This window comes from Apteryx mantelli, chromosome 7 (genome assembly GCF_036417845.1).
Source record: "Apteryx mantelli isolate bAptMan1 chromosome 7, bAptMan1.hap1, whole genome shotgun sequence".
NCBI classification, from domain to species: Eukaryota; Metazoa; Chordata; class Aves; order Apterygiformes; family Apterygidae; genus Apteryx; species Apteryx mantelli.
Genome location: NC_089984.1, coordinates 26,248,437 through 26,273,154, shown reverse-complemented (window position 1 = coordinate 26,273,154; position 24,718 = coordinate 26,248,437). Strand labels below are relative to the sequence as shown.

Below are 24,718 nucleotides of genomic sequence, written 5' to 3'. Positions count from 1 at the left end.
AATGAGTTATCCTTTCAGCTATATAGTAAGAACAACTCTCGGAAGCATTTTGATATTTTCCCACTTTGAGACATCAATGCCTCCAGAAAAATATGCCCTTACAACAAAATGTTAAACTGTTTTCACAGCTAAAAAGAAGCTAGTGGGCTACTAATGTATGAAGGTATTGTGGTACAGTGATTTAACATTAAATTTTAAAAAACAAAGGCTCAAATTTATGGCCACATCCATAATTTTTATTTCAGGTTTGCAGTTCAGTGCAGTCTTAGAGCAACATAAATACCCCAGCCTTGGAGCCTTGGAGCCTGAGAATCCTTCAGAAAGGGCACCACAGCCCAGATGACACGTAATGCTACAGCTGCCCCGGAGTCACATCCGCGTGGATCCCGGCCTCCACAAAGAGGGATTTAGCTGTCTTCCTAACATCACCCATTCTGAATCTATAGCAACCCTCCTGCGATACGTGAAGCTATTTTTAGCATCAGGGCAGCCTTGAAAAGCAGCAGGTAAAGCATGAGAGGAATGAATAAGTGGTTGTGGTGCTAGCCTGTGAATGGAAGCTATATATATATATATATATAAGATCTCTCTCTCTCTCTCTCTCTTAAAAAAATATATAAGCTATATATATATATATTTATTTATAAAGGGAGGTCTGCCTCCCTGAAGGGGGGGCAGAAGTGTCAGAAACATGTAATAGAGCATTATTGCTACTTCTGACCTGAGCAGTTATCTGTCTTTCAAATAGTTCTGTTTAGGAAGATAAATTGTTAATGCAATCAGGTATCTTTGATTCAGTCTTTATTTACAAAGAACATATAGCATTCATTTCCCTGACTGAAGAGCAAGTCAAATATCAGGAGACTATTTGCAGCTCCAAGAAGTTCCCTCTAAGAGGCTTTTCTCAGGACCTCACTTCCAGTGCCCATCCAGGTGCTCTGTGATGTTTCTACTGCGCTCTCTGTGAATTCCCATTTCTGTTTTTTCATCCTTCTCTGTTTCTTTCATATATTCATCCCTTTGCTTCAAAAAATGCTTAGGAAAAAGCCACATAGCCACAAAGCCTTTGTTTAATCAGGAGTATGTGTCATTGGTTTAACTGGGGAGCTGTATTGCTTCATAAAAGAGCTTATTACTTCTCACTAACGTATTATATTGAGACTCTATATTGAGATTAGGCTCTCCAGTTTAATGAGTCTTTGCCTAAATCACAAGGGCAGCAACAGTGGAAACTTTTGGATGCCTAATAGCAAAAAATGTTGTCTGTATGGAATTTGAATTATTGTCTTAGAAAAACGATACATAGGAAGCATTACAAGTCCAAAATCTGAAAGTCTTAGCTATTATCATACTGAACATAGGAAAATCCCCTAGCTTCTGAGCAGTCATAACTAAAACATGTATCCCCCTGCTGCTAGAGAGCTGAAAATTGCATAAAACATTATAGCCATTTCTTAGATAGGATGTTCTGTTGGTTTTGGTCCCCCACTGCAAGAGGGAGAGAGCCAGACAGCCGAAGGAGCAAATCCTTTCCTAAAGCTGTACTGAGTAAATAACATGTTGGCACACAAACTAAGAGAGATGTGATAGACTTCTTCAGCTCTCTGAAGACTCCTCTACAGGGAATGGTTTTGTAAGGAAGGGGGACAGTGGGATTCGTCTCAGTGCTGTATCGTGTTTTATGGAGAATTTGTGTTGGGCTTTGTACAGTGAGAGCATGTCCACCCATCAGGTGGGATGGGGTGTCTGGCAGACCTAATTTTCCTAGGGGTAAAAGGGATTAATTTTTAAGGAAATAAGGCATTTCTCCAAATTTCTTAAAGCGTTAAGAACAATAAATGCAATAAAATACACTTGTGGAGCCGTCAGCAATGACCCCTTAAAGTCTATCAGCCCTGGTCCAAATCCCAGCATTTTGCTTAGCAATCATGAAACAATAATATGTTTGATGAGCCACAGCCTTCTCAGTGTGTAATTTATTATATCAGTGGCACTCCAACAAGGCTTTTACTTGAACTATTTGAGTGACTTCAGTGGGGCTAAGATTTCTTTCATTGTGAATTATTCAGGACTTAGTCAGAAACCTTTTGTTTTTAATGACTAAAGATTCTCTCCTCAAAAGCCTGTTATCTCTGCCGTGTAACAAATACATTTCCTATTTACATTTAAATAAATAATATTTAAGTTACTTTGTCTGCAAAATAATAAAATTAAATACAAATGTACAAAGGTTGGAATAATGTTGCAGGGACCCAATGACATGAAAAAAACTACAGAAGGTCAATATAAAATAGCACAGGTCAAGGAAAAGATTTTATAACATGCCGTCTGTTTTTAATTAGCATCTTGGCAGACTGGAGGAGCTCAAACATTTTTCCATGAAGAAACGTATTATAGACTTGCTGCCAATTAAATGGCATTTAGCTACAATGACAGTGCTAGGTTGTTCTGGGTCTGTGGAAAGCACTTGATCATGCTAGGGAATTTGGGACTTTTTGTTTGAGATACAAGGTTCTTACTGGACTGCATTTTCTATTACTCTATTTTCACTGGAGGCATGAAAGATACCTCCTATAAAGAACTACTAAATTCATGAATAGCTAGCAGAAGGGCTGGCAGAGTGACGATCATAATTACCAAGTGTCTGTTAGTATAAACCTCTTGAGGGTTTGTCCTCTAGCTAGAGGATAACTTAAACAAGACTATCTAAATACTAAGGGATTTTATGAAGTTCGTATTTTGTCCCACTTGGTCTTGACTGAGATAGTTGTCACCAGTTCTGTACTATGGTTCATTTAAATGTTTGTGAACATTTTCCCTGCATGATGCTATTTTACAGTGAGTTTTACGTTTGCAAAAACGAGGCACAGTTCCACAGACACCTCTCAGCAGTCAACACCAGTCTAGTAGCTCCTGTCCCCCATCACTTGTTTCCACCCTGACACTGGAAACAGTTGTAGATGAAAATAATCTATAGAGAAGACTCTGTGGAACCCCAGCCCGAGTAAATTAATAGAGCTTCTTGTTTCATTGGAAAACCAATACATCGTCCAGGGTCATGCCAGATTGGATGCGGTTTCCAGGAGCTTATCAACCTTTCTAGCAGATCTGGCCTTTTTTCAAGTATCAAACTGTGGCATTGTCAGTTACCGGCTAGCTATTTCATCCTAGATTTAAAGGTGCCTCTTACAGTAGGACTACCTAGGTGGGATTGCACCTTTGTCCTGAGGTTGCAACCAGCAGCTCAGAGTCTGGTTTCCCAGGTTGGAGCTACGCCACTCACATAGCTAACTGCTTTCCAAAGGGTCTGTCCCTTTCTTCCCCTCTGGCCCAGCTGGGTTTTCCGTCTCTCCCTGCTGAACATCACCACCGGACACCACTGGGAGCCAGTTCACCCTTCAGAAAACTTTTCCCGTTGGTTGTGGTTCAAGGAGTTTTCTGCCAGTTTAGCTGCCTGAGCTCATTTCCCAGGACGGGGAGGTGAGCTGCAGTGGTGATGCAAGGGAAGCAGCAAGAGCCTGCAGCCCCTTGGCTGATGCTTTCCACATGAGGTAGCTGTGAGATGAGCTTTGAAGGTGCAGTTCCTCAAGACACTGAATCTTTTTCAGTTTGCTGCCGGAAGGGTGGTCCAAAATCCCTCTTCCTTGTGCATCAGATCTGGCGATCATGTCACTGCAAGGTGACCCAATTCAGCTTGCTGATCTGTTAGAAAACTAACCTGCTTACAAAAATATTAGTATTGCATCACATTAGGAAAACACAGCCAGCTCACAGTAGCACTAAGAAACTACTTGATTAGAGTTAAGCAAGATGTGGGAAACAGAACTGCCCATTCTGGTGATAGCTTGTACTTGGAGCTGATTAGGTGTAACATGGAAGTGCCCCTCAAGTATGTGGCTCCCTGTACATTTTCTTTGACAGCAAAGACAAAATCCTTGTCCTCTCCTGTCCCCAGCTGCTCATTCTAGCTCTGTCAATTCCTGTTTTGTTTTGGAAAGATTTGGATTTGTTTGGAGTTTTATTTGGTTTTTGTTCTTTTATGATTTCATTGATCCAGTTTAGAGATTAGCATTAGAGACAGGAACGGAGGCAGAACCAGGAGGCCGTGGAAGAGTGAGCAAGGGAGGAACGTTGCCGTTAACAAAAGTGTAACGCAGGACTGCATTCTCAGTATCACCCTGTCATTTTTATTTGCCTTTCCTGAAAAGACTTGCAAAACATTTTCTTTGAAAGTCACAAGACCATTTCCCGTTGCCATGAAGTAACACGGCTTCACACATCCTTGAATTGTGCTTTTTTTGCTTTTGAGCTTGTGTGTTTGCTGTTTGCTATTTTCATTTTTCCCCTAACTCTAGATATCCATTGTCAGCATTTTTAAGGCAAAACACAGACAAAAAAAATGGAGTAGGAATCATTTGTGTGGGTCTGGGGAAACGTAGTTAGTCTTTGTAACTGAGCTTATCAGCCTTCTAAAAGCCTGAGAAAGTGACTGGTCCCACTGTGCTGGAAAGTGGAAGTCATGAACTAGGGAAGAGCTGAGAAAATCCAGCTCTAGGATTTATACAGGAATCCAGTCCCATACTGAGGCGCAAGGACAACAACCTCTATGGAAACTGGAAGTGGAGGGTGGAAAACATAACAGGATCAAGAGGATTTGTGGGGTCTTTCTCATACTGAAGGGCTAATCCAGGAGTAATTGAGGTCATGATCATGTCTGACCTGAAGGACGGTTACTGGATTTTTCTGTTTGATAGTATGCTCTGTTCTTTTTCTTTACTTACGTAAAATAAAGCTATTGCTATGGCAGTGTATGGCACATTATGGCCTGGCCTGGAAGATGGTCAGACCAGCATGAACAATCATCCAGCAGAATATTTAAACACACGTAACATTAGCAGTACTGTCAATATCAACTGTTCACAGATTATAGATTATAACCTTCAAAATTTGTGGTATTGGTTTAAAAATCATATGATATCAAAAGACTACATTTTGGATACTTCGTATCTAGCTTCTTAGGCTTTGTCACTCTCGTTTACCCAGGAGGTTGGACTAGATGGCCTCCCTGGTCCCTTCCAAACTGAATGATGCTGTGAGCCTTTCAGAAATCACAGGGAGTAGAAATCCTATTGCTTTTAAGTCTCATCTGAGGTAGTATGTAATATTCTCTACTATTTAAAAACCTGCAATTGAAAATAAAGGTGTCAATATGTCCTTAGTTGCAAAAAACAAAACCTAAACATGGATGAATTTTGCCTAGCTTCTGTTTGGATGAAACACGTTGCACATCTGTTTTTCTTAAAGAATGACAGTTCAGATTGCAGTGCATCTCTCCTGACAGTTTTTTTTGTCATTGGTCAAACTATTGTATCCCTAAACCAGTAAACAGAGCCACCTGTACACTTATCCGTATTCTGCATCACCATATAATTTTGGCCATGACAGCTAAGACCTGACTCTTTTTAGAGGTGCATTAGTAGTATATTGATGTAACTCCACGGTGAACTGTGAACTGGCTACTTTATGCAAGGGAGAGGAGGCCACCCTCAGAGGTTTTCTTTCCTTTAAAGCTGGCAGCAATTGCAGTAGCAGTTTTCTCAGCCTTTTGACACAGAGATTGGCCTGATTGTTCTGCATTTAATGAAACTCTTGTGGCATAATAAAGAAGGATATCTGCAATACAGACCTCTGTGGACAGGGCAAAGTAGGTTAGAAGACCTGTCCAAATAAAAAGTTCTAGGCATCTCTCTAGTCATTCTCAAGCTATTCTGTTCTATGAGCTGTTGTAAAGGCATTTCAAGTTTTATTATATTTAACCTGCAGAAGGCCTCTTCCTGGCAATGGATCGTGGTGCCAGATCCACCAGGAAGCAAAGTCTTTTCAGAACTATTTAGAATTCAAGACTTAGGTTTGTTTACTGAAAGTGCAGTCTTAGTCTCAGCTGCTTTAAATTTGCCATTTGCTGCAGAATTTGTGAAGAGGGTGGCACTTTGAGAGTGAAAACTCAGAGTCATGAAATGTTTGTAGGAGTTTCTGATCTCAAAATCCTTGTGCTCCAAATACAGGGTAATGTACCAGTGACAATATTCCGTTTGGTAGAAGACTCCTGAATTTTGGGGAGGTGATTTTGGCTATTGTGCATCTGGGTGGTAAAATACAGGCCTAATACAAAGCCCAGTAAATTTTACTGAAGTCCAGCCTTTGGCTTCAGTGTATTTTGGATTAGGCCACACCTGTGCAGGCAGCTCATACTGAACACAGAAAAGACAACAGAATTTTCCAAAAGCAGGATGAAATAAATGACGACTGTAGTAGTATATGTATCTGCAAAGGGAAATGTAGTCAGCATGAAACCACAGGAGCTTATTAAAACTTTGCCATATGTTGGTAATGAAAACATATTGGGCTAATGTGAATATGCAAATATAGTCAGTGGAGCAGAATTAATCCCTCAAAAATGTATTAAATATTTTTTTAAATAATTTTTGGATCTATGTCCTGACCTTTTGTGTTTGCTTTCCTCAAATATTTTAGCAAACAGGTTTACTCATAGAAGAATTCATATTTTAACCACACATTCAAGAATATTTGCTAAAAATATATTGTTAGTAAATAATAATAATAAATGCATATGTTTGCACTAGAAACCAAGCTGCAAAAGTTGTGCTAAGTTTAGTCAGAAAACAGGAGTAATCCTAGGTGGCGAATAGTACTACTAATGACAACTAGCTAAAGCAGCTTTAATTGTAAGTGTCATATACCTGCACCAAACTTGTTATTAGGTGTTTTATTATTATCAGAGGTTTTCATCAAACAATTTGGACACCTTTGATGAAATAAGCTGTTTGATTCCTACCATGCAGAGAGAATATCTGAGAAATAATTATTCACTAAGAATTACTTACTTATCTCTAGTCAAAATTAAAAAGGAGAAATACCATAGCATATTAAGAAAGTATAAGAAATAATAAAATCTGCTCTGCTTAGTGCAATGCTGAATAATTCTCAGCTGTTAAAGAAGAGGGCAAAAATTACAAAGCTTCCCCACACGAGAAGAGCTTTAAAAAGAAAAAACTGTGACAAGCAGGTTCATGTCTCCAAGGAGTAGACTGGCCTCATTCCATGTTTTTTTGGTTTTGAGGGCTTCTTCTCAGACCTGATTTAGCTGAAAGAAAGCAGCTAAAATAAAGGAGAAAAAGCAAACAAGTAACTGGTAGACATCTCTGCCAAATTTGTAAGTAAAGGAAAGCGCAGAGCAAATGCTAACGGAAAACCTGCTGGTAGGAGGTAGCAGCTGAGCCTGGAGAGGTTGCGGAGAGCGGAGCCGGCGGCAGCTCTCCGTGTTGCCAGGCTACAGTAGCCACCTAGCAGTGGCGAGAGTAGAGCAGAGCGCAAAATGAGCACGGTGTAATTCAGACTTCGCAGTCACAGCTCAGAAAACGGAGTTAGCTTTAAGGATGATTTGCCGGAAAATAAAGGCACGTAACGTCTGTGTCGATACATCTAATTCTACCAAAAAAGGATCTGCTGGCTTTAGTTAATTAATATCTTCCCAAAGCCAAATCAGAACTAATAGTGAGAGCCAGAAGCACAGTACAAGCTTATCACTGCCCGTGCTGAAACATGTCTGCCAGCAAGCGCCTCCGCTGCACTGCAAGGTGAAGATTTTTCAATTAAATCGTCAGATAACGAGAAGCCTATCTAATACAACAAACCACAACGCCTCCACCTGTCCTTCAAACCTCACTGAAAACAGGGAGTCGAATTTTGACTCACGCTGTGCCTTATCAGACCCTGAAACACAAGCAAAAAAGGAGCCGGCAAGGCCCCAGAAGCAGGCGCTCAGATGTGGGCACAGCAGGCCATTGCCTGTTCTCTTGAGCCAGAAAACAAGCAGTGATGCTTCGGGAAAGGGTAAGCCAAATGTCGCAACGGCTCGAGTGCATGTGCCACCGAAAATCCACAAACCAATTTGTTTTTAAACTATTTCAAGGCAAGAACTAAGATACTGAGCTGGGCACAAAAGGAGCCTGGAAAATGCAGTTTCTGCCTCTCTCTTCACAGAACTGTTGTAAATAGTCATAATACTAGCACTTTTGGGTGAAAAAAAACAGTTGTTTTGGCTTGTAGTTTGGAATAGAAAACTAACTTTAAGGCAGTTTTCTGCATGGATAAAATTAGAATCAGGTTACTGTTCTGCTGCAGAATGTGCTTTTGTTACTGAAAAACCGCTACACTGCAAAGTTTCCAGGAGGTACACAGTGTTGCTGGAGGATAAACTAAAAGGAAATGCCTAGGTAATTGATGGTGGATCTCAGTGAATGAGCTTAAAAAATGAGACACGGGGTTTCACCATCAATGGCAAAATATCGCCATGGCAATGGGTAGCTTTGCCAGAAGTAAACAAACAAACAAACAACAGGCCTTTTCTCTTCCAGCGAAAAGTTAGAGAATTTGCTGTTCTCACCTCCGCCGCAGTCTGTGGCGCGCAGCGTCCCGGAGGGGCCCGTTCCCGAGGCGGAAAGGCAGCGCACCCGACCTCGGCAAGCACCGCAAAGGCAGGCGCCCGCTCCGTGCTGCCATTGCATCATCTCCGCGGCAAGGAGTAACCTTTATGCCCCTGGGAAGGTAGCGCCATTCGCTTGGTAGTGATTTCAGTGCTTCGGTTACTGTAATTCTGTGCCGTTTGCTCAGAGAAGGTGGAAGGGCTGCGCATTACAGCAGCTCTGCGTCGCTCCTGGCTGAAGTCAGCCCTGCTCCAGGAGAGACGGCTGACGCGGAAGATTTGCTTCTGAGCAAAAACGTGGGCCCGCGCTTGAATTAATAAAGAGCTTTAAGAAAAAAAGCACACGGAGAGGGAGAGAGGGAGAGAGGGAGCACTGCGGAAGCGAGAGCTGCGCTTTGGCCCCCCGGCAGGGCCGCGTGCAGGGGACGGGGCTGATGCAGCGGCGCGGGTCGTCTCCCAGCAGGGCCTTCGGAGGTGGCCTCTGCCTCCGAAAGCTCGGGGCGCCTTCCCGGGCCTCCCGAGCGCCTCGGACGACGCAGTTCCCACCACGTGGCGTGAGCCTGGTGGGGCCCGAGCCGCCCCTCCGCCCCGGCGAGATGGATTTCGGCCACGGCCCAGGCGAGGATCCGCTGTCGGTGGGGGCCTCCCTAGTGTCCATATGCTAAGTTTCTTGCCGTTTTGCAGGCTGCTCTCCCTCTTTGCCATCTTCCACCCGTAGTGTCTGAAATTCCTGCTGGGCACACATATCTGGGTATGTGCTAGGGCCTTGTTGGCACCATTTTTGAGGAAGAAAGACACAAGCTGCGTTAAACTTTCTGTACCATCAGGCTGACACTAATACAATCTTGTAATTGTATAATGCTGCTAGTCTCACTGAGGAAGTGTTAAGAGCTATTAAAGTTTGCAAAACTCTTCTAATAGGAATCTTATATCAGAAAAAAAAAATCATCCCATACGGATTTCCAGCTATTTGGCATTCATTAGTTTTGTCTTACCATTCTTTATGTTATAACACTTAGGTGCTGCTTATCTTTTATAAGTCCCTATAAAATGTTTAATGTAGTTTACTGTAAAGTCTTCAGGGTGAGGACTGGGTCTTAGAGTGTTTGTGCTGTACCTAGTGCAGCAGCCTCCAGGCAGTATTGTACGCACTCCTTATTGCCTGTCATGTTTCAAATAAGGTCCGTTCTTAAGTGTAGCTGTAATATAGCTAGTGTTTAAATAACATTTTCTTTCATGTTGAAATGATCAAACCAGTCTCCAAGCAAATAAATTTTTCAACTTGAATTTTTTAATTAATATTATCCCTTCTGAACAGTGCTTGATCCACTTTACTTAACAAGCTCAGAAAACATGCATCAGATAAGAGTGGGTTTTTTTTCCTTAAAAATGCAGTTTGAGGACTATTTTGCATGACAAAATATTTTGTTTAGGAATGACAGTTGCAGGCATTCTCTCATACATTGTAATATTTTCCATGTGTGGCAGCTTGTTTTTCAGTGGTACAAATATGTGCAATAAGGGCTAAGGATCAAAATTAATCTAACAGCTTTTGCAGCAATGCTTTTGATGGTTTCCCTCAATTCATTTTCCAGGAGATACTGGCTTTAGTTCTTCTGCTGCTTGCAATATGTAAAGCACAATTCTCAGAGGTTCGTGAGGTTGTAGGGATCCAGTAAAAGATGACTGATTTCTCCCCACACACACACGTATACTCCACCCCACACCCACTCACCCACCCACCAGCAAAACATAATGCTGTACTATTTTTGGTAACAGGGAAAGGGCCTCCCTGTGAAAACAGAAAGCAGTGTATTTCTCAGTTACATCACTTTGCGATCTAATGCTGTGTTGTGCACGGTGTTTTTGTGGTGATGCAAGTCTTTTTTTTTTTTTTTCCTTCAGCCGGTTGGATTTTCCCCATCTTACAGCACCTCGCAGGTCTCTTCTCTGAGCAGTACGTTGCCTGAGTGAGTGGAAACATACAGATCAGCTGCAGGTTTCTGTCTACAAAAACAGAGTGAAAGAGAAAGAAAAGGGTTGGGAAAGCAGAGACAAATATTGACCTGGACTTATAGAAAGACATCCAATGGCTGAATAAAGAACCCCTGTTCATGTTTTGGGATATTCTTTCAACTGGCTGGAACGAGAGCAGATCAAAAGAATGGGAAATGCCAGCAGACCCTTTAGAAGAATTGCTTATTTCTTATGCCTTTTATCTGTGCTTTTGCTGACTGAAGGGAAGAAACCAGTGAAGCCAAAATGTCCTGCCTGGTGTACTTGTACCAAAGATAATGCTTTATGTGAAAATGCCAGATCTATTCCTCGCAGCGTTCCGCCTGATGTTATCTCACTGTAAGGGCTGTAAGCATTTGGTTATTTAATTTATGATTTAAAATGAACTCGGCTGTGTGGTGTTTTCAGTGCATACTGAAAGATGCTTGCTGCAGGGAGTACCTCCAGCATTCAGAACCATCAGCTAATGTGTTAAAATTGTGCTGCATCCTTGAATCCTGATTTTTACATCTCTTTCATCTGTCTGTCTGTCTCTGTATGTGCACACATACCATTTTATACCTTTTTCTATACTACATGAAACCTGTAACATTTTTCTTTTTTATTTTTTATTTGCTGTACTTATGTAAATAAATTTCTCTGTGATGCCCAAATCAGTATTATAACCATGAGTATATGAGACTACATTAATATAAGGTTGTTTTTTTTCTTCTTTACAGATCCTTTGTGAGATCTGCTTTTACTAAAATCCCAGAGGGGAGTTTTTTGCTCACACCATCTCTGCAGCTTCTGTGAGAAATATTTATATAATTTTTTTTGTTGTGAAATGTAAATGTGTCCATAAATACTATAGAAAGGCTCTCAGTATTAATTTTATGAGAAATAGCCAGAGAAGATTCATTAGATGACAAAATACAAGAGTTTTAAGTAATTTGAATAATAGTGCATGTTTAATTTTTTCAGACTGTATGTACTTACTTAGTATTTTGCAAGGATATTTGTTGTCAGTGCTACTTTGAATGATTATGTTCTGAAGCTTTCTGTGACAGAACGTATGCTATCTTTATTATACTTTAATTAATATTACTGTAGGGATCTGAGCATTGCAACAACTATTCCAGTTTCTTTTCTGCAGTCCTAGGGCCTGATCCCAATCAAATGCTGCCCGTTTGCAACTCTCACCGACTACAACCTCAGAACCTCTCAGGTCAGGCCCTTAATTTCAGTGGGACAGGTCCTGCAGTCCTTTTTCGTGTAAAATTGCCATTGACTTCTGTGGAAGTTTAGTCACTTCAGCGGGAGTTTTGTCTGGATAGGGCCTGGATTTGACCCTATTTGTTTCTTCATGTTCTTTGAAAATACACAAAAGTAAAGAAGATTTTAATTCAATAATAATTTTTAAGCAGTTATTTCAGAATCAAATATCGTGATGAGGTATACACAAGATGAGACTATTTTTGCATGTTTAAATATTAGATTCATTTTTATATCAGATTTTTACCAGTTCACAGGCTTTCTAGAAATGTGGGCATATGATTATATAATTGCTAGCTATACAAAGGTAGAGGGGGTGTAACCTGCACTGTTTATAGTGGATGTGCTACCAGGCTGAAACACATCCAGATTTGTCTCAGAAATCTGGCATGAAAGACTCCCTGATATGATCAAAATCAAAATTAGGCATCTGTCCTGGACTGACTTCGCATGCCCCCTCGGTTTGGTCAGAAGCGTGCTGTCGATATAGCGGAGCCCTGAGGCTGTCACATTAAACTGTTGGTGCACTGATAGCTGAAGCCCTGACCCTGGCTGTACTCTGCTACCTCAAGTGGAGCTGATAAGGAGGTGCAGACATACTGTACAATTTTGGATACAGGGTAAATAGGTAAATGTAGTTACTATGGAAACCTAAATGCTTTTCTATCGTGCTTTATTCCTGAGAAGATTTTCCCAGGTAGTCACAGACCACAAAAGGGACAAATCTCACGTAATTCCTGCAATGTGCCTTTCAAAGGAAAGAAAAAAGACATGGCAGCATTCGTACTGTGCTTGTATCTGAAGAGAGTGAGTAGGACATCATAACCATCGCTCTTGGCTACGATATGCCACCTACACTTCGCAAGCCCACTGCTAGGGAAGGCAGGATTGGGTAGGGTGGAGTAGAACAGACACATTCTTTTTATTTTGAGTTTATCTAGCACCCAGCGCAGTGGGGTCTTAGTCTCTGGCACTGGCTTTTGGCATTGTGGTAATAGCAATTATTTGCATGGTCTGCCTTTCACTTCACTGAAATGCATGTTCTAAGCTGCTGTTAATAAAATGCTGCAACGAAAGCTCCAACCCCAGAAGAGCAGTTTTTGTTCCATGATGAGCTTTCACGAATGATATGTTAAAATGGTCCAAACAATCCACAGATTACTTACTTCTGCTACGAAGCATTTCTAAAAATATTGCTGAATACTTTTCCTGATATATTTCTAACATGGTAGCTGAGCTGCTTGCCATCTTTGGAAAGTGTCAGGCTGCTGCTGATCTAAGACAAATGAGCCCTCTTTAAATACGGCACATGGAAGCAGGATTGTATCTGTGGGGCCGACGCTCCAGTTTGTAAGCGGGAAAGAAAAAAACTCCACATTTGGAAGAAGACAGAGTAAGCAAAATAAGAATATGCATGCAAAACTCAGTGTAATTAAAAATTAATCTAAGTTTTAACTTGGCATGGTTATAACTGTATTGGTAGGTTTAATTTAGCCAATAGCAAGATTTAGCAGCCTATCCGTAATTTTTATGTAATAGTCTCCAGCATTACATTTTTAAGGTCCAAATGTTAACTTGGTATTTCCAGTATGCCAGACACGTATTTCTGAGTGCAGAATATACCTGCCTCTATTACTATTTACTATGATTTTTACTGTAGTAGTGGCAATGATCTGTAGAAAAATCATGATCCCATTGTGCTAAACACTCTTCAGAAGTCCCATTTCAGTCTGTCTAGAAGAGCAGCGCAGAGTATTCAGGACAGGAGAGCCCTTCTTTGAGGGATGGTACATTCTGTGCTTGTCCTGTGACAGCAAAAACATGAGCGACCTACGCAGATATGGTGAAGTGCCAAGCAGCAGCGTTTGCGAAATGTAGACTAAATCTCCCTGCCTTCATCTCCAGCACATGTAGCTCTGTGTATCACGCAATGTGCTGAGGGGGCCCTTGTAAACCGATGACCTGAAAACACTTAAGAGGGGAGGTAGTCGTGGCACTGGCATTTGTACCTGCTAACAGCACAGGGCTCCTGCGAAGCAATGCAGTCCCTAGCTGCAGGGCAGTGTCTCGAGCCTCTGTCCCTACCCAGACGTAGCCAGTTGGTGGATCACAGATGGAGCAAACCTGGCCTTTGAGGTCACCGAGCGGGAGAAAAGCCACTCTGTGCATCAAATAAATGTGATACAGCCATCAGAGCAAGGGGGAGAGGGTGCGAGATGGGAGGCAAATGAGCTCACTAAGTGCAAGACCTATGCTATAAGCCTGGTGATCTCTGAAACTATTACGCTATTTAACCTACTATGCTATTTAAAGAGACACTATCCTATTCTTGTGAATTACAAGGAGGGCAGAGCGCAGAAAAATAAAAATTACCCAGCAAAACCTCGTCAGAAAAGTAAAATTAATTGCAGGCAGCAGACTTACTAAATGGGTCTTGTGGTCCAGATTTTTTACGGAAATACTTATCTTCTCTGAGAAAGAGAAATACTTGTTGTTTCTGACAAAGAGGAAGACTTTTCTGCTTATATTTTTGTAAAGATATAGGAACACATTTTAAATGCAAAAGCACAGTTTGGAATAGCGGAGCAAGCAAATAAATCAAGTGGAATTTATTTTTACTGCAAACTTCAAAAGAAGAGATTAACTCATTAAGTGTATTAATTCATACTTTGAAATCTTGAATTCCTGAATGCCTGAGGACATTGTAGTGTAAGTTCATGTATCCATCAGGCCCAAGTGAATAAAATATACCTGCGCATCTCTTGTTCCACGGGGAAAGTAAAGTTCGCCTTACTTGGCAATGCCTCGCCATATTAAGGGTGCGGCAGGCCAGAGCTGAATTAAAATGGACAAATGCAAACCTGGCTGAATCATAAGTAAGGCTGGAAAAATCAATGCTAGTCCATTTTTAATGGTTACAAGATTACGTAAAATTAAACATGTTGCTGGTATTTTTACAGCTAGACAGATGAAAAATATATGTGCACACTACTAGCTATCTCCAGTAGGTAAAGCATGGTCTTAAAAATAGTTCTGATTTGAACACTGACTAAATTAAAATGATGTTAAGAGATTTTCCATTTTTTCTCAGTAACTTCTCAGTACCCTCAGGTCATATAATCTCACAAGTATAACTCCTAAGTTAAAGGTTTATCCTGCCTGCCAGCTATACAAATTCAACCTGATGTCTGGTTAACAAGCTGGATAGTTGCCCTGTGTTGTCGTCAAACGTAAGTGGTCTTCAGCACAGTGTAGGCTTCTGCGATACCTGAACATTTCATTGTCAACCACGTATGTCTTCACTGACTCAGGTGCAATCCCGCTGTTTTAAAGGTATGATAAACCCACGCTTACACCCCACAGAAGTCAATGGAATTTTATCAGGTGGCCTCAGTCTGCAAAGCAACGAGTTGTTGGGTCCTTAGGAAATTTTCTATTTGCGACACGCTAAAGGTGCAATATATCAGCAGTGTGTTGCACCCTCATGATCCTGTAGTGCTTACACAGACAAAACTATAAAACCAGTCAATAGAAGTTTGGCCTATGCTGGCTTGCTGGACCATTTTCTAAAGATGCTGATAACCTAATGGTGTTTTGTTTTGCATCTCTTTACGCAGGTTGTTTACATCAAACACTTTTGATGTTATTAGTGATGATGCTTTCATGGGCCTTCCTCACCTAGAATATTTGTGAGTGGACAAAATGATCTTTCCTGGCATTATTGAATAGAGTGGGTGGGCTTCCAAGTTGCAGGCATTGCTTTGACCAGAATGACTTTACGACCCGTTACAGGTTCATAGAGAACAACAGCATTAAGTCAATTTCAAGAAATACTTTCAGAGGACTGAAATCTTTAATTCACCTGTAAGTAAAAGTGGTTGAATGTATTACTTGGTATATTTAATATAGTAACTGAACCACTGTGTTGTTTAATTTAGCATTTTGATATATCACTATTCACATTTGTTTAAGCAATATTAATATTCATTTAATTTGAACCTTAATCTCTGTGTCTCCATCAAAGACTTCCAAACCGTGGTATGTAGAGAAGGATGCTTCCCAAACAGCTCGCAAGCAGTGTGTGGCAATAGCTCCCTGCCTTTCTCTGCACAGAGCATGGAGGAGCAGGGAGAAAGCAGGGTGGCTCAGGAAGCTGGCGCTGATGGGGTGAGACAGGAGAGCGAGGGAATGGGTTCGAGTCCCTGTTTGGGACTTGACGAGGAAAAAGGCGAGAGCTGAGGGGTGGAAGCGTGTCTCTTCCCAGGTACGTCATAGTCTAGCGTGGATCCGGGAGCGTATTACTGCTATCACTGGGACCAGCTACCACCGTCTGTAGCTGCATCCACCTCAACCACTGCCCAAACCCAGTAGAATCCGACCCAATCAAGTTTGAAAATTCCTCCGCTTAGCAATTTTAAATATGAGAGTTGCACCAACTCTCTGTTTATTATGACTTACCGATCCGGTTCTTCCACTTAGCTTTATGGCAAAATCAGCCATTAGGCTTCAGCAGCACCAGCGTCAGAGCCCTACGCCACCCCGTCCTCTCCCGCGCAGCAGCTAGCGCAGCCCGTGATCGGGGTCTGCAATTCCCCCGAGCACCAATGCCAGGGCCCGCTTAGCCTTCCCCGTGCTGCCGCGCAGCCCTTCGGCTCCCCGGACACGCGGCCAGACCCTCGGACACGCCGCGGGCCCCTCGCTGCCGTAGCGGGGAGGCTGAATTAGCCCCAGGAGCTCTCGGTGCTGCTGTGGCTATTAGAAGCAACGCTCCCATGCGCGGGTTAACAGAGTATCTCGCCCGCTGTGCTCCGTAGGTGAAACGCACACAGGCAGTGAACACCTGTAACACTTCACTGCAAATACAAGAGACGCAGCCTCAAGGTCTGACCTAGCAAAGGAGTTTTTAAACAGGCTTCTGTCTCTGTGTTATGTCAAGTTTATGTTTTAACAATTTTATTTTAACAAGTGGTAAATTTATTAAAAATACAATATACACTCTAAAACCACACTAAATACAAAAATACTGTAAGAGAAGGAGGCTAGGTTATATAATGCACTTCCTATACATCGGCTAAATCTTTTGGGGTGTGCCTGACACGGATTTATACCCAGCTCTGAGTATTTGCATTTGCAAGCATATATCTTGGGGTATTTGTCATAGGCAGGGGAGTGGATCCTGACTTTTTTGCTTTAACATAATAACCTCCATGAGGGGTTTGAAACAGGATCATTTGGCTTTTTCTTTAATAAATCTAGACACAGGAGACAGCACAGATTCAACTTTGAATAGTTAATGCATAAGTATAATAGTTTAACTGCAATTCACCAAATCCTGCACCACATAGTAATTGTACCATAAAACGCTTTACTGTTCCCTTTCTGGTCAGAATAGACCAGACTCTCAACTGGCTGAAACTGAGTTTACAGTGACTGCTCACATATGTAAGGTTACTTATAGAAAGCCTCTAGGACTGACAAAGGGGAAAGAGGGAAGAGAGGGAAAAAGATATATAAACTGGTTGTGCACATCCTATAAAAATCCATATTATAGCTATAATTATATTATAGGCATAATTATAGTATTGTTAGAAAAGGGAGATAATAGGATAAGGTTGGTAACTGGGACCTTATCTTCAAAATATTTATGTACATGAATAGCTTTATATTCACAAAAGGTTCCAGTACTTTATTTATTATATCCATTTATTTATTTAGTAGCTGTTACTGCCAGTGAGCAAATTGCTTTTCTAACACAGAGGAAGACACAGTTCCTTCTCCACTGAGCATACAGTCCAAGAGTAACATCTTGTCTTGACTGCTATGTTGGTTTCTGGGGATGCTTCAACAGTTTTGTAAGAGAAAACATATGCAAAAGATAGAATCACATTTGAGAAGCAATTATGGTTTGCATGTGGTTGCACGCACATTTTTGGGAGATAGATTTATGCATCATGGTGCTGTTGCACACGGAGTGCTATTCATGAGGACAATGAGCATTTTTCAGACAAAATAACTGCAAAAGCAGGTCCATAAACAACAGACTGTGACTAGATAATCTCTTTGCAGAACTGCTCCCCACCCTTGGGACAGATTGTACATACAAATTAAGAATAATCATTTGGCCTCCTGAGGCGTTTCTCATTTGAGAAACAGGAGAGTACTTTTGATCTACTAAAATATATTAAAAAGAATCATAATAAATAAGCACAATAATGAGTTCCATGAAGTTAGAGGAGAATATGATCTTTGTTGTATTTAATCTGTTCCTTCCTTCTTGCAACATAACTTTTGCAACGCAGCGGACTATCCAAACATTTGTATTTTTATTATGCAATTAGCTTTGATAATTACACTGCATCATTATAAAGTAGAGCCATTTAGTATTTATTGTTATGCAACACAATTAATTTGTTGTTTAGATTAGATTTAAGAAAAAATTAACACAATTGCATTTTTTACTAATTTACTAATTTAATGTCAAAATCTTACATTTAGGGTTGGGAAATAATTTCTATGCATGTCTTTCAGAGTTGCAAAATACGTGTCCATAAGTATAACTGCATGCTTGACTCAGCCTTTGCTCTTAATAATTATCAACCAAATACCATGCAGAGCACCATCTAGACATGGCAGAATGTTTTCTAACATATATGTATGCTTTTTACATGGAATACAAAATGCAAAATTTTAATTCAAAAATTGGCCAAAAAAAAATTACAAAAACCTTGCATAAATTTTTCTTTCAACCAGATTCCCACGGCAGTGGTGAACCACTGGCACTTCTAAGTCTATCATCCCTTTCAGTTTGATATAAACCAGGTCATAAAGAATATATAGGGTGCTGAACCTGTCTGTGCTTGCAAGTCTACTAGCTTTGTTCACATGAGTTTAGTTGACTTTTAGAGAATTGCTCTTGCATGTAAAATGAAGCGTAAGTGAAGCACATGATACGTATACCAAGCAATGTTGCAATCAGATATACTTAGAAGGCAGTGAAGGAAGAATAGAATAATGGAATCTCAAATTTATTATTCCTGATAAGGCAAAGAGTACTTAATTTTAAATGATGCAGTAGACTCACCGGCTTCAGCAGGTCTGTACCTGTTCTTGAATTTAAGTATATGCCTAAGTGGCTTTACTTGGGTAGAGAAATTGTAGTTAAGTACATTTTGTATTTACAAGTAAAAATGGAAGAGTTTCTAAGTCTTACTAGCTAACTGGGATCTTACATGAGAAGGATTTCTTCCCATTTTCATTTCTTCTCATCAGTAATAAATAATTTTGTTAGTCAAAGGAGGCCTAAATTATGCCCTGTAACATTATTCTCTTCCTGTCATGTCCTCTGTGACATCTAGGAGAACCCAGGATCTTTGGTGGACTTACACAGACGTTCCTGAATGAAATTTAATACATTCTTTGTTTAAAGCCTGCTCACATGTCCTTCTCACTCTTACTAGCTGGAATACTCATTGAGTTTAAGACTGTTTTCTTAACATTTAAAAATAGGGAATTAAGAACTGGTTTTGCTGGTTACAGACACTCATGCACGTGCGCATTCTAGCAAAGAAATTCATGCTGAACAGCAATTTCTTGTCTATTACTGCATATTTGCAAAAACTAGGAGCTAAAGAAACCTAAGTTCAGTAGAATGAAACCCAGTACTAAGATTTTGCTTCCAGCAGAGAGAAAAGAAAGCAGAAGATAGCAGTAATACAAATGCTATGCATTGGTATCTCCTACGGAAAACATTAGTAGATCCAATCATGACTAATTGCTTTAAAATAATGGTGTTGGCAAAACACCAGAGGTGATTGCACTTTTTACCCCGCTAAGTGAAGTATTGTAAATGCTATAAGGCTGCTGAAGAGTCAAGAGAGCAGGAGGAGGCATGATATTTTAGTGGAAGAAGGAGTCACAAAGTAAATGAGCTGTTCTTGAAAGCAGTCTTTTAGAACTAAGTGCTGGAGAATACTAGGGTTCTTCATTGTATGAAAAAAAGAAACAACAAAACTCAGTATTACACCTCGCGTAAATGTGTAATTTGATGAGTTAGCACTAATACAGAAGTATCTTCTTTTACAGGAGTCTCGCAAATAATAATCTCCAAACGCTTCCAAAAGACATCTTCAAAGGCTTGGATTCTTTAACAAATGTGTAAGAAATCATCAATTTCTTATTGTCAAACACTAATTAGGACAGAAAACAGGCTATTCCCTTTTCATGACTGGAAGAGATTGCAAAATATTTTGGCTTGGTATTTTTGTTAATCTTCAGTTCTTAAACTATTAATTATACCAAAAAATAGAAAGGAGACATCTTTAGAGGACCATTCAAGCCAATAACCAGTAATGGGACCTCCTTATTGCTGAGCAGAGGTTATAGAAGCAATCTAGGCTTGATTTTTGTCTAATGTTGTTGATCATTTGTTTTAGTTTTGTAATATTTCACTAGTTACAAAGATAAGTAATATCATTAATAATTATGTAAGAGATCTGCATATTTGTTAAGACTTAGTAAAAAAGAAAGAATGCATGGGAATGCATGAGAGAGCATGATATGAGGGGTGGGGGGCAGATATTTCATGGAAGTAACGTTTCTGACATCCAAATATTTCTGGGAAGGCTGTCTTTTATCACAAAAGTTTAAGTGTCTTGATAAGTACCATATCCCATACTAAATCTAATTGCAACCACCCCAAAGCATGCATTTGTTTAAATATAAAACTTAAATATGAGTAAAAATACAAAATGTAGATAAACAGATAAATCCTACAGCTGCTTCACTGAAATATGGCCTGTTTACTGTATACCAGGTTCTGGTTCCCCTGATGGGGGGCGATGGGTGCAGAACATGCTCTCTCTGCGCCCTGTATGAGCACGGTGGGCTGAATTCAGGGCGCAGAGCTGCGGGAGGAGGTTGGGGAGCTGGCCAGTGTATCCAGTAGTATTGCTTGGCATGGCTGACCCCGGCCAGCTGGTCACGCAGCCGGGTCCTGGCACCTCCCCATTCCTGTACATGCTTTCTGAAATGTGATGGAAGACAGCTGTACAAGACTTCACAGAACTCCTTTGCTTGTGTCTCCTAAAACCCTAAATGATGTCTCCTAAAGGAGACAGCAGGTATTGACTGACTGGCTGACAATTTACATTAATTGCTATTTTGTTATCTACAATGATCTTATGAAGAAAAGCTAATACAAAAGAAACAACCTCCCCAAATATGCAGCAATCAGTTTGCTAGGGCTTTGTATGCTTGTAAACAGAAATTTCCTACTGATTATCATATTAAGTTCTCTTTGATATCCTTAAGGGAATAAAATCTATTTAGGTTCTGGTATGTAGATTTAACTAACGGTAAGATCTCTGATGGGTCAGGACAAATTATGGTGGGAAAGTATCAATTAAGAAAAAGCAAGAGGGCACATATTTAACAAGAGCCCAGTTTGTTGTTGTCCTGCAAGGAGAAATACAACAGCTAACTCCTTATTTTCATTGAATGATTTATTTTTTGCAGGGATCTTAGAGGCAACGCATTTAACTGTGACTGCAAACTGAAGTGGTTAGTGGAATGGCTGGGTAGCACCAACGCAACAGTTGAAGACATTTACTGTGAAAGCCCACCAGAATACAAGAAGCGCAAAATCAATACCCTCTCTCCAAAAGAATTTGATTGCATTATTACAGGTAATGTGCTTCAAATTATTTAATCTTGTTAATTAAAATCAAAGCTATCTATTTTTTTTAATGTAGAGTCCATTTTTGCACTAAGGCTGCCTATCAGATAGACCTTTCACTAAAATCAATATGAATTCTGTGCGGTTGTAAGTCTGACATGGGAATGATTTGGGAGTGGGGTCTTACAGCTTGTACTGAGAATTTAATATGTTGTACAAGGATTTGAAGAAGTGGGACATAAAATAGTACCTCTTTTAGTTGAGCAAGAATGAAAAACAGGTTGTAGTGCTCCTTTATCAATAGGAAAATCTGACTAGTGATTAAATAATGTAATTTGTAATAGATTGGTATCTGTTAAGTAGATGCTCTTTCAGTACAGTAGGGAAAGTATCTCTGCAATTATCCTATGTTGTGTGTGTGTGCACTTTTGCAGAATTTGAAGTTTATCAGTCCCTGCCATATCAATCTCTGTCAGTAGACACTTTCTCATACATGAATGATGAGCATGTGGTTATTGCCCAGCCTTTTACTGGAAAATGCATTTTTCTTGAATGGGACCATGTAGAAGTGATGTTCAGGAATTATGACAACATTACAGGTATGAACAGTGCTTGCCAAATAACATTATGATACAGGATCCAGAAAGTGGTGCTAACCATGTCTTTTATTTTTCTTTTTATAGGTACTTCAACTGTTGTGTGTAAACCTATAGTTATTGAGAGTCAGCTGTACGTCATTGTCGCGCAGCTGTTTGGAGGCTCCCACATATATAAAAGAGATATTTTTGCTAATAAGTTTATAAAAATTCAAGATATTGAAATCCTTAAAATCCGAAAACCCAATGACATTGAAACTTTCAGGATTGCTGAAGACTGGTATTTTGTTGTTGCAGACAGTTCAAAAGCTGGTTTCACCACTGTTTACAAATGGAATGGGAATGGATTTTATTCCCATCAGTCTCTGCATGCCTGGTACAGAGATACTGATGTGGAGTATCTTGAAATATCCGGCAAACCACATTTAATTCTGTCCAGTAGTTCCCAAAGACCTGTAATATATCAATGGAACAAAGGAACAAATGAATTTGTTAAGCGTTTTGATATCCAAGATATGGAAGATGCATATGCAGTGAAACATTTCAAAGTGAAAGAGGATGTATACATTTGTTTAACAAGATTTATTGGGGACTCTAAAGTAATGAAATGGGGTGGTTCAGCATTCCTGGATTTACAAAGGATGCCATCCCGCGGGTCAATGGTATTCCAACCGCTTCAGATAAGTAATTATCAATATGCCATTCTTGGAAGTGATTATTCTTTCACTCAAGTCTATTATTGGGATGCTGAAAAAGCAAAATTTGTGAAGTTTCAAGAATTAAACATACAGGCACCAAGATCTTTCATACATGTCTCCATCGATAAACGAGATTTTCTCTTTGCTTCAAGTTTTAAGGGAACTACATTGATTTATAAACATGTCATAGTTGACTTAAGCGCATGACACTCATAATTCTGAGATTACATCAGACTTTCTACCATAAGTGGACAAAATGAACTAAATGCATGATGACTCTCTTATCTTACTTCCAAATGAATGCCTTTAAAAAGTTGAGATTGCTAGAACAAAGTATTACTAGTATCTTCATCTTTAATTGTCAAGTCTAGTGGTGTTGGAAGTTGCATTTTTTAACAAAAAGAAATTAAATTAACTGTTCTTTGCATCCACAATATGTAAATATGTGTGCAACTGCATCTGTTGCTATAAAGAATATTAAGATGTACTTTTCCATTTATTTATTCACCTGTTTGAAACAACTGCCAAATAAAATGTTTACATTTTGTGTCTTTCACATTCCAAATATTATTTACAGATGATACTTTTTATTTGTGTATATATTATACACATATAAAATAAACCCAGACAGGCATATTGCAGTGTTGTACTGTGTGGAAGATGCACAATATTGAAGATCAGGTGGTTTTTACATATAATCAAAAGTTCTCCAAAAAATACAGCATTTAACCCCAATCCTATAAACAATCACCTGGACAGATCCTTGCATTTATGTGGTGCTTCACTGGTTTAAACAGGACACCAGCCAGTAAAAAGGTTCAGTTATATAGATCTGCGTGTAGGATGGGGCTTTGTATTGTGTGTAGTTGGAAGTGCTTGATTTTTTTTTTTTTATGTATGGAGGAATTAACAGAATAAAAGTCAATATAAAGGCCTTTCTCCACCTCATGCTGAAGCAGCACAAAACAAACGTCTGGTATGACATTTGGGCCACCACTGTGCTAAAAGCTAGAAGCATAGCTTATTTCAGCCGGCAGCATTTCTGTATCTGAACCGTTACACACCACTTGCATGAATTCTTTGTATCTCTGTCAAGCCTTTCCATTGTAAGTGCAATTATTTATTCTTCAGTGAATTTCTCCATTCTTCTGAATGAGGCTACTGAATGTGAAGTCATTTTTTCCACTATCCTGCAATGATGTTCAGTAACAGATACTCTTGAAATTCAGGGAATTTTGAATGTGGCAGGACAAATTCAGCCGGTGTAGCACATGCAACTCCAAGGAAGCTACCTATGGCTGTTAAATTACAGCAGTTCTGAATTTGGCATGCAAACCTGTTACAAACTCAAAGTTAAAATAGTCTTTTTTTACATATATCTAGTTTATCACTCGTGAGACACCAACACTTGCTGCTGAAGATCATTTGGTGCAGCTCAGGAAGAGAGCATAGATGGATTTTAGACACCTATGCACTTCCTCTGTAAGGAGGTTATCAAACCTCGTACTTCAATGCCCTCTTTAAATTACACACATGAATACCGTATATGTTTATACACATTTCTAACGTTTCTAACATTCACAGTAGAAAGACTTTGATTGGCAAATAAGACTTTTCATTCTCTGAGTGTCTTAGCTAATCACACAAGCTGATCCTGCAAGCTGGGTGGCTGGGGCTCCCCGTATTCACAGAGGTCCCCAAACAGCACAGCAGTTTCAGCCTTAGTCATTTTTCCTTTGTCTATTAGTGCTGCTGAGAGCACCTCTGAGTACAGCAGAAAAGCATCATTAAGAAAGATGACAGGTAATATATATTTTAAGAAGCTAATCCTAAATTGTATGCCTCTATAGTAAAGAACATAGTCTTTTACATTATATTTGATTTTAAAAGTAAGAAAAAATACCCCGTGTGAACAATGCTACTCTAATAAGTTAAGATGCACTGGAAATGTTAATGTTTAGTGCCTTTTTCTCCA

The 24,718-nt window shown here is 39.9% G+C and overlaps 1 protein-coding gene across 3 annotated transcripts in view; it reads left to right on the top strand.

Moving 5' to 3' along the window:
• The window catches only part of LGI1 (leucine rich glioma inactivated 1), a 33,357-nt gene extending 10,058 nt beyond the window's left edge, over positions 1 to 23,299 (top strand). Inside the window, exons 1-9 of one of the 3 annotated variants that reach the window (XM_013951139.2) lie at positions 417 to 506; positions 10,412 to 10,861; positions 11,242 to 11,313; positions 15,394 to 15,465; positions 15,569 to 15,640; positions 19,859 to 19,930; positions 21,290 to 21,459; positions 21,884 to 22,048; positions 22,133 to 23,299. In XM_013951139.2, the coding sequence (XP_013806593.1) occupies positions 10,671 to 10,861; positions 11,242 to 11,313; positions 15,394 to 15,465; positions 15,569 to 15,640; positions 19,859 to 19,930; positions 21,290 to 21,459; positions 21,884 to 22,048; positions 22,133 to 22,950 (1,632 nt within the window). In that variant the 5' untranslated portion in view covers positions 417 to 506; positions 10,412 to 10,670 and the 3' untranslated portion in view covers positions 22,951 to 23,299. Of the gene's footprint in view, positions 1 to 416; positions 507 to 10,411; positions 10,862 to 11,241; positions 11,314 to 15,393; positions 15,466 to 15,568; positions 15,641 to 19,858; positions 19,931 to 21,289; positions 21,460 to 21,883; positions 22,049 to 22,132 lie in introns of those variants that run through there. The other 2 variants (XM_067300060.1, XM_067300061.1) reach the window with 2 other exon arrangements.
• The last annotated feature ends 1,419 nt before the right edge of the window (positions 23,300 to 24,718 follow it).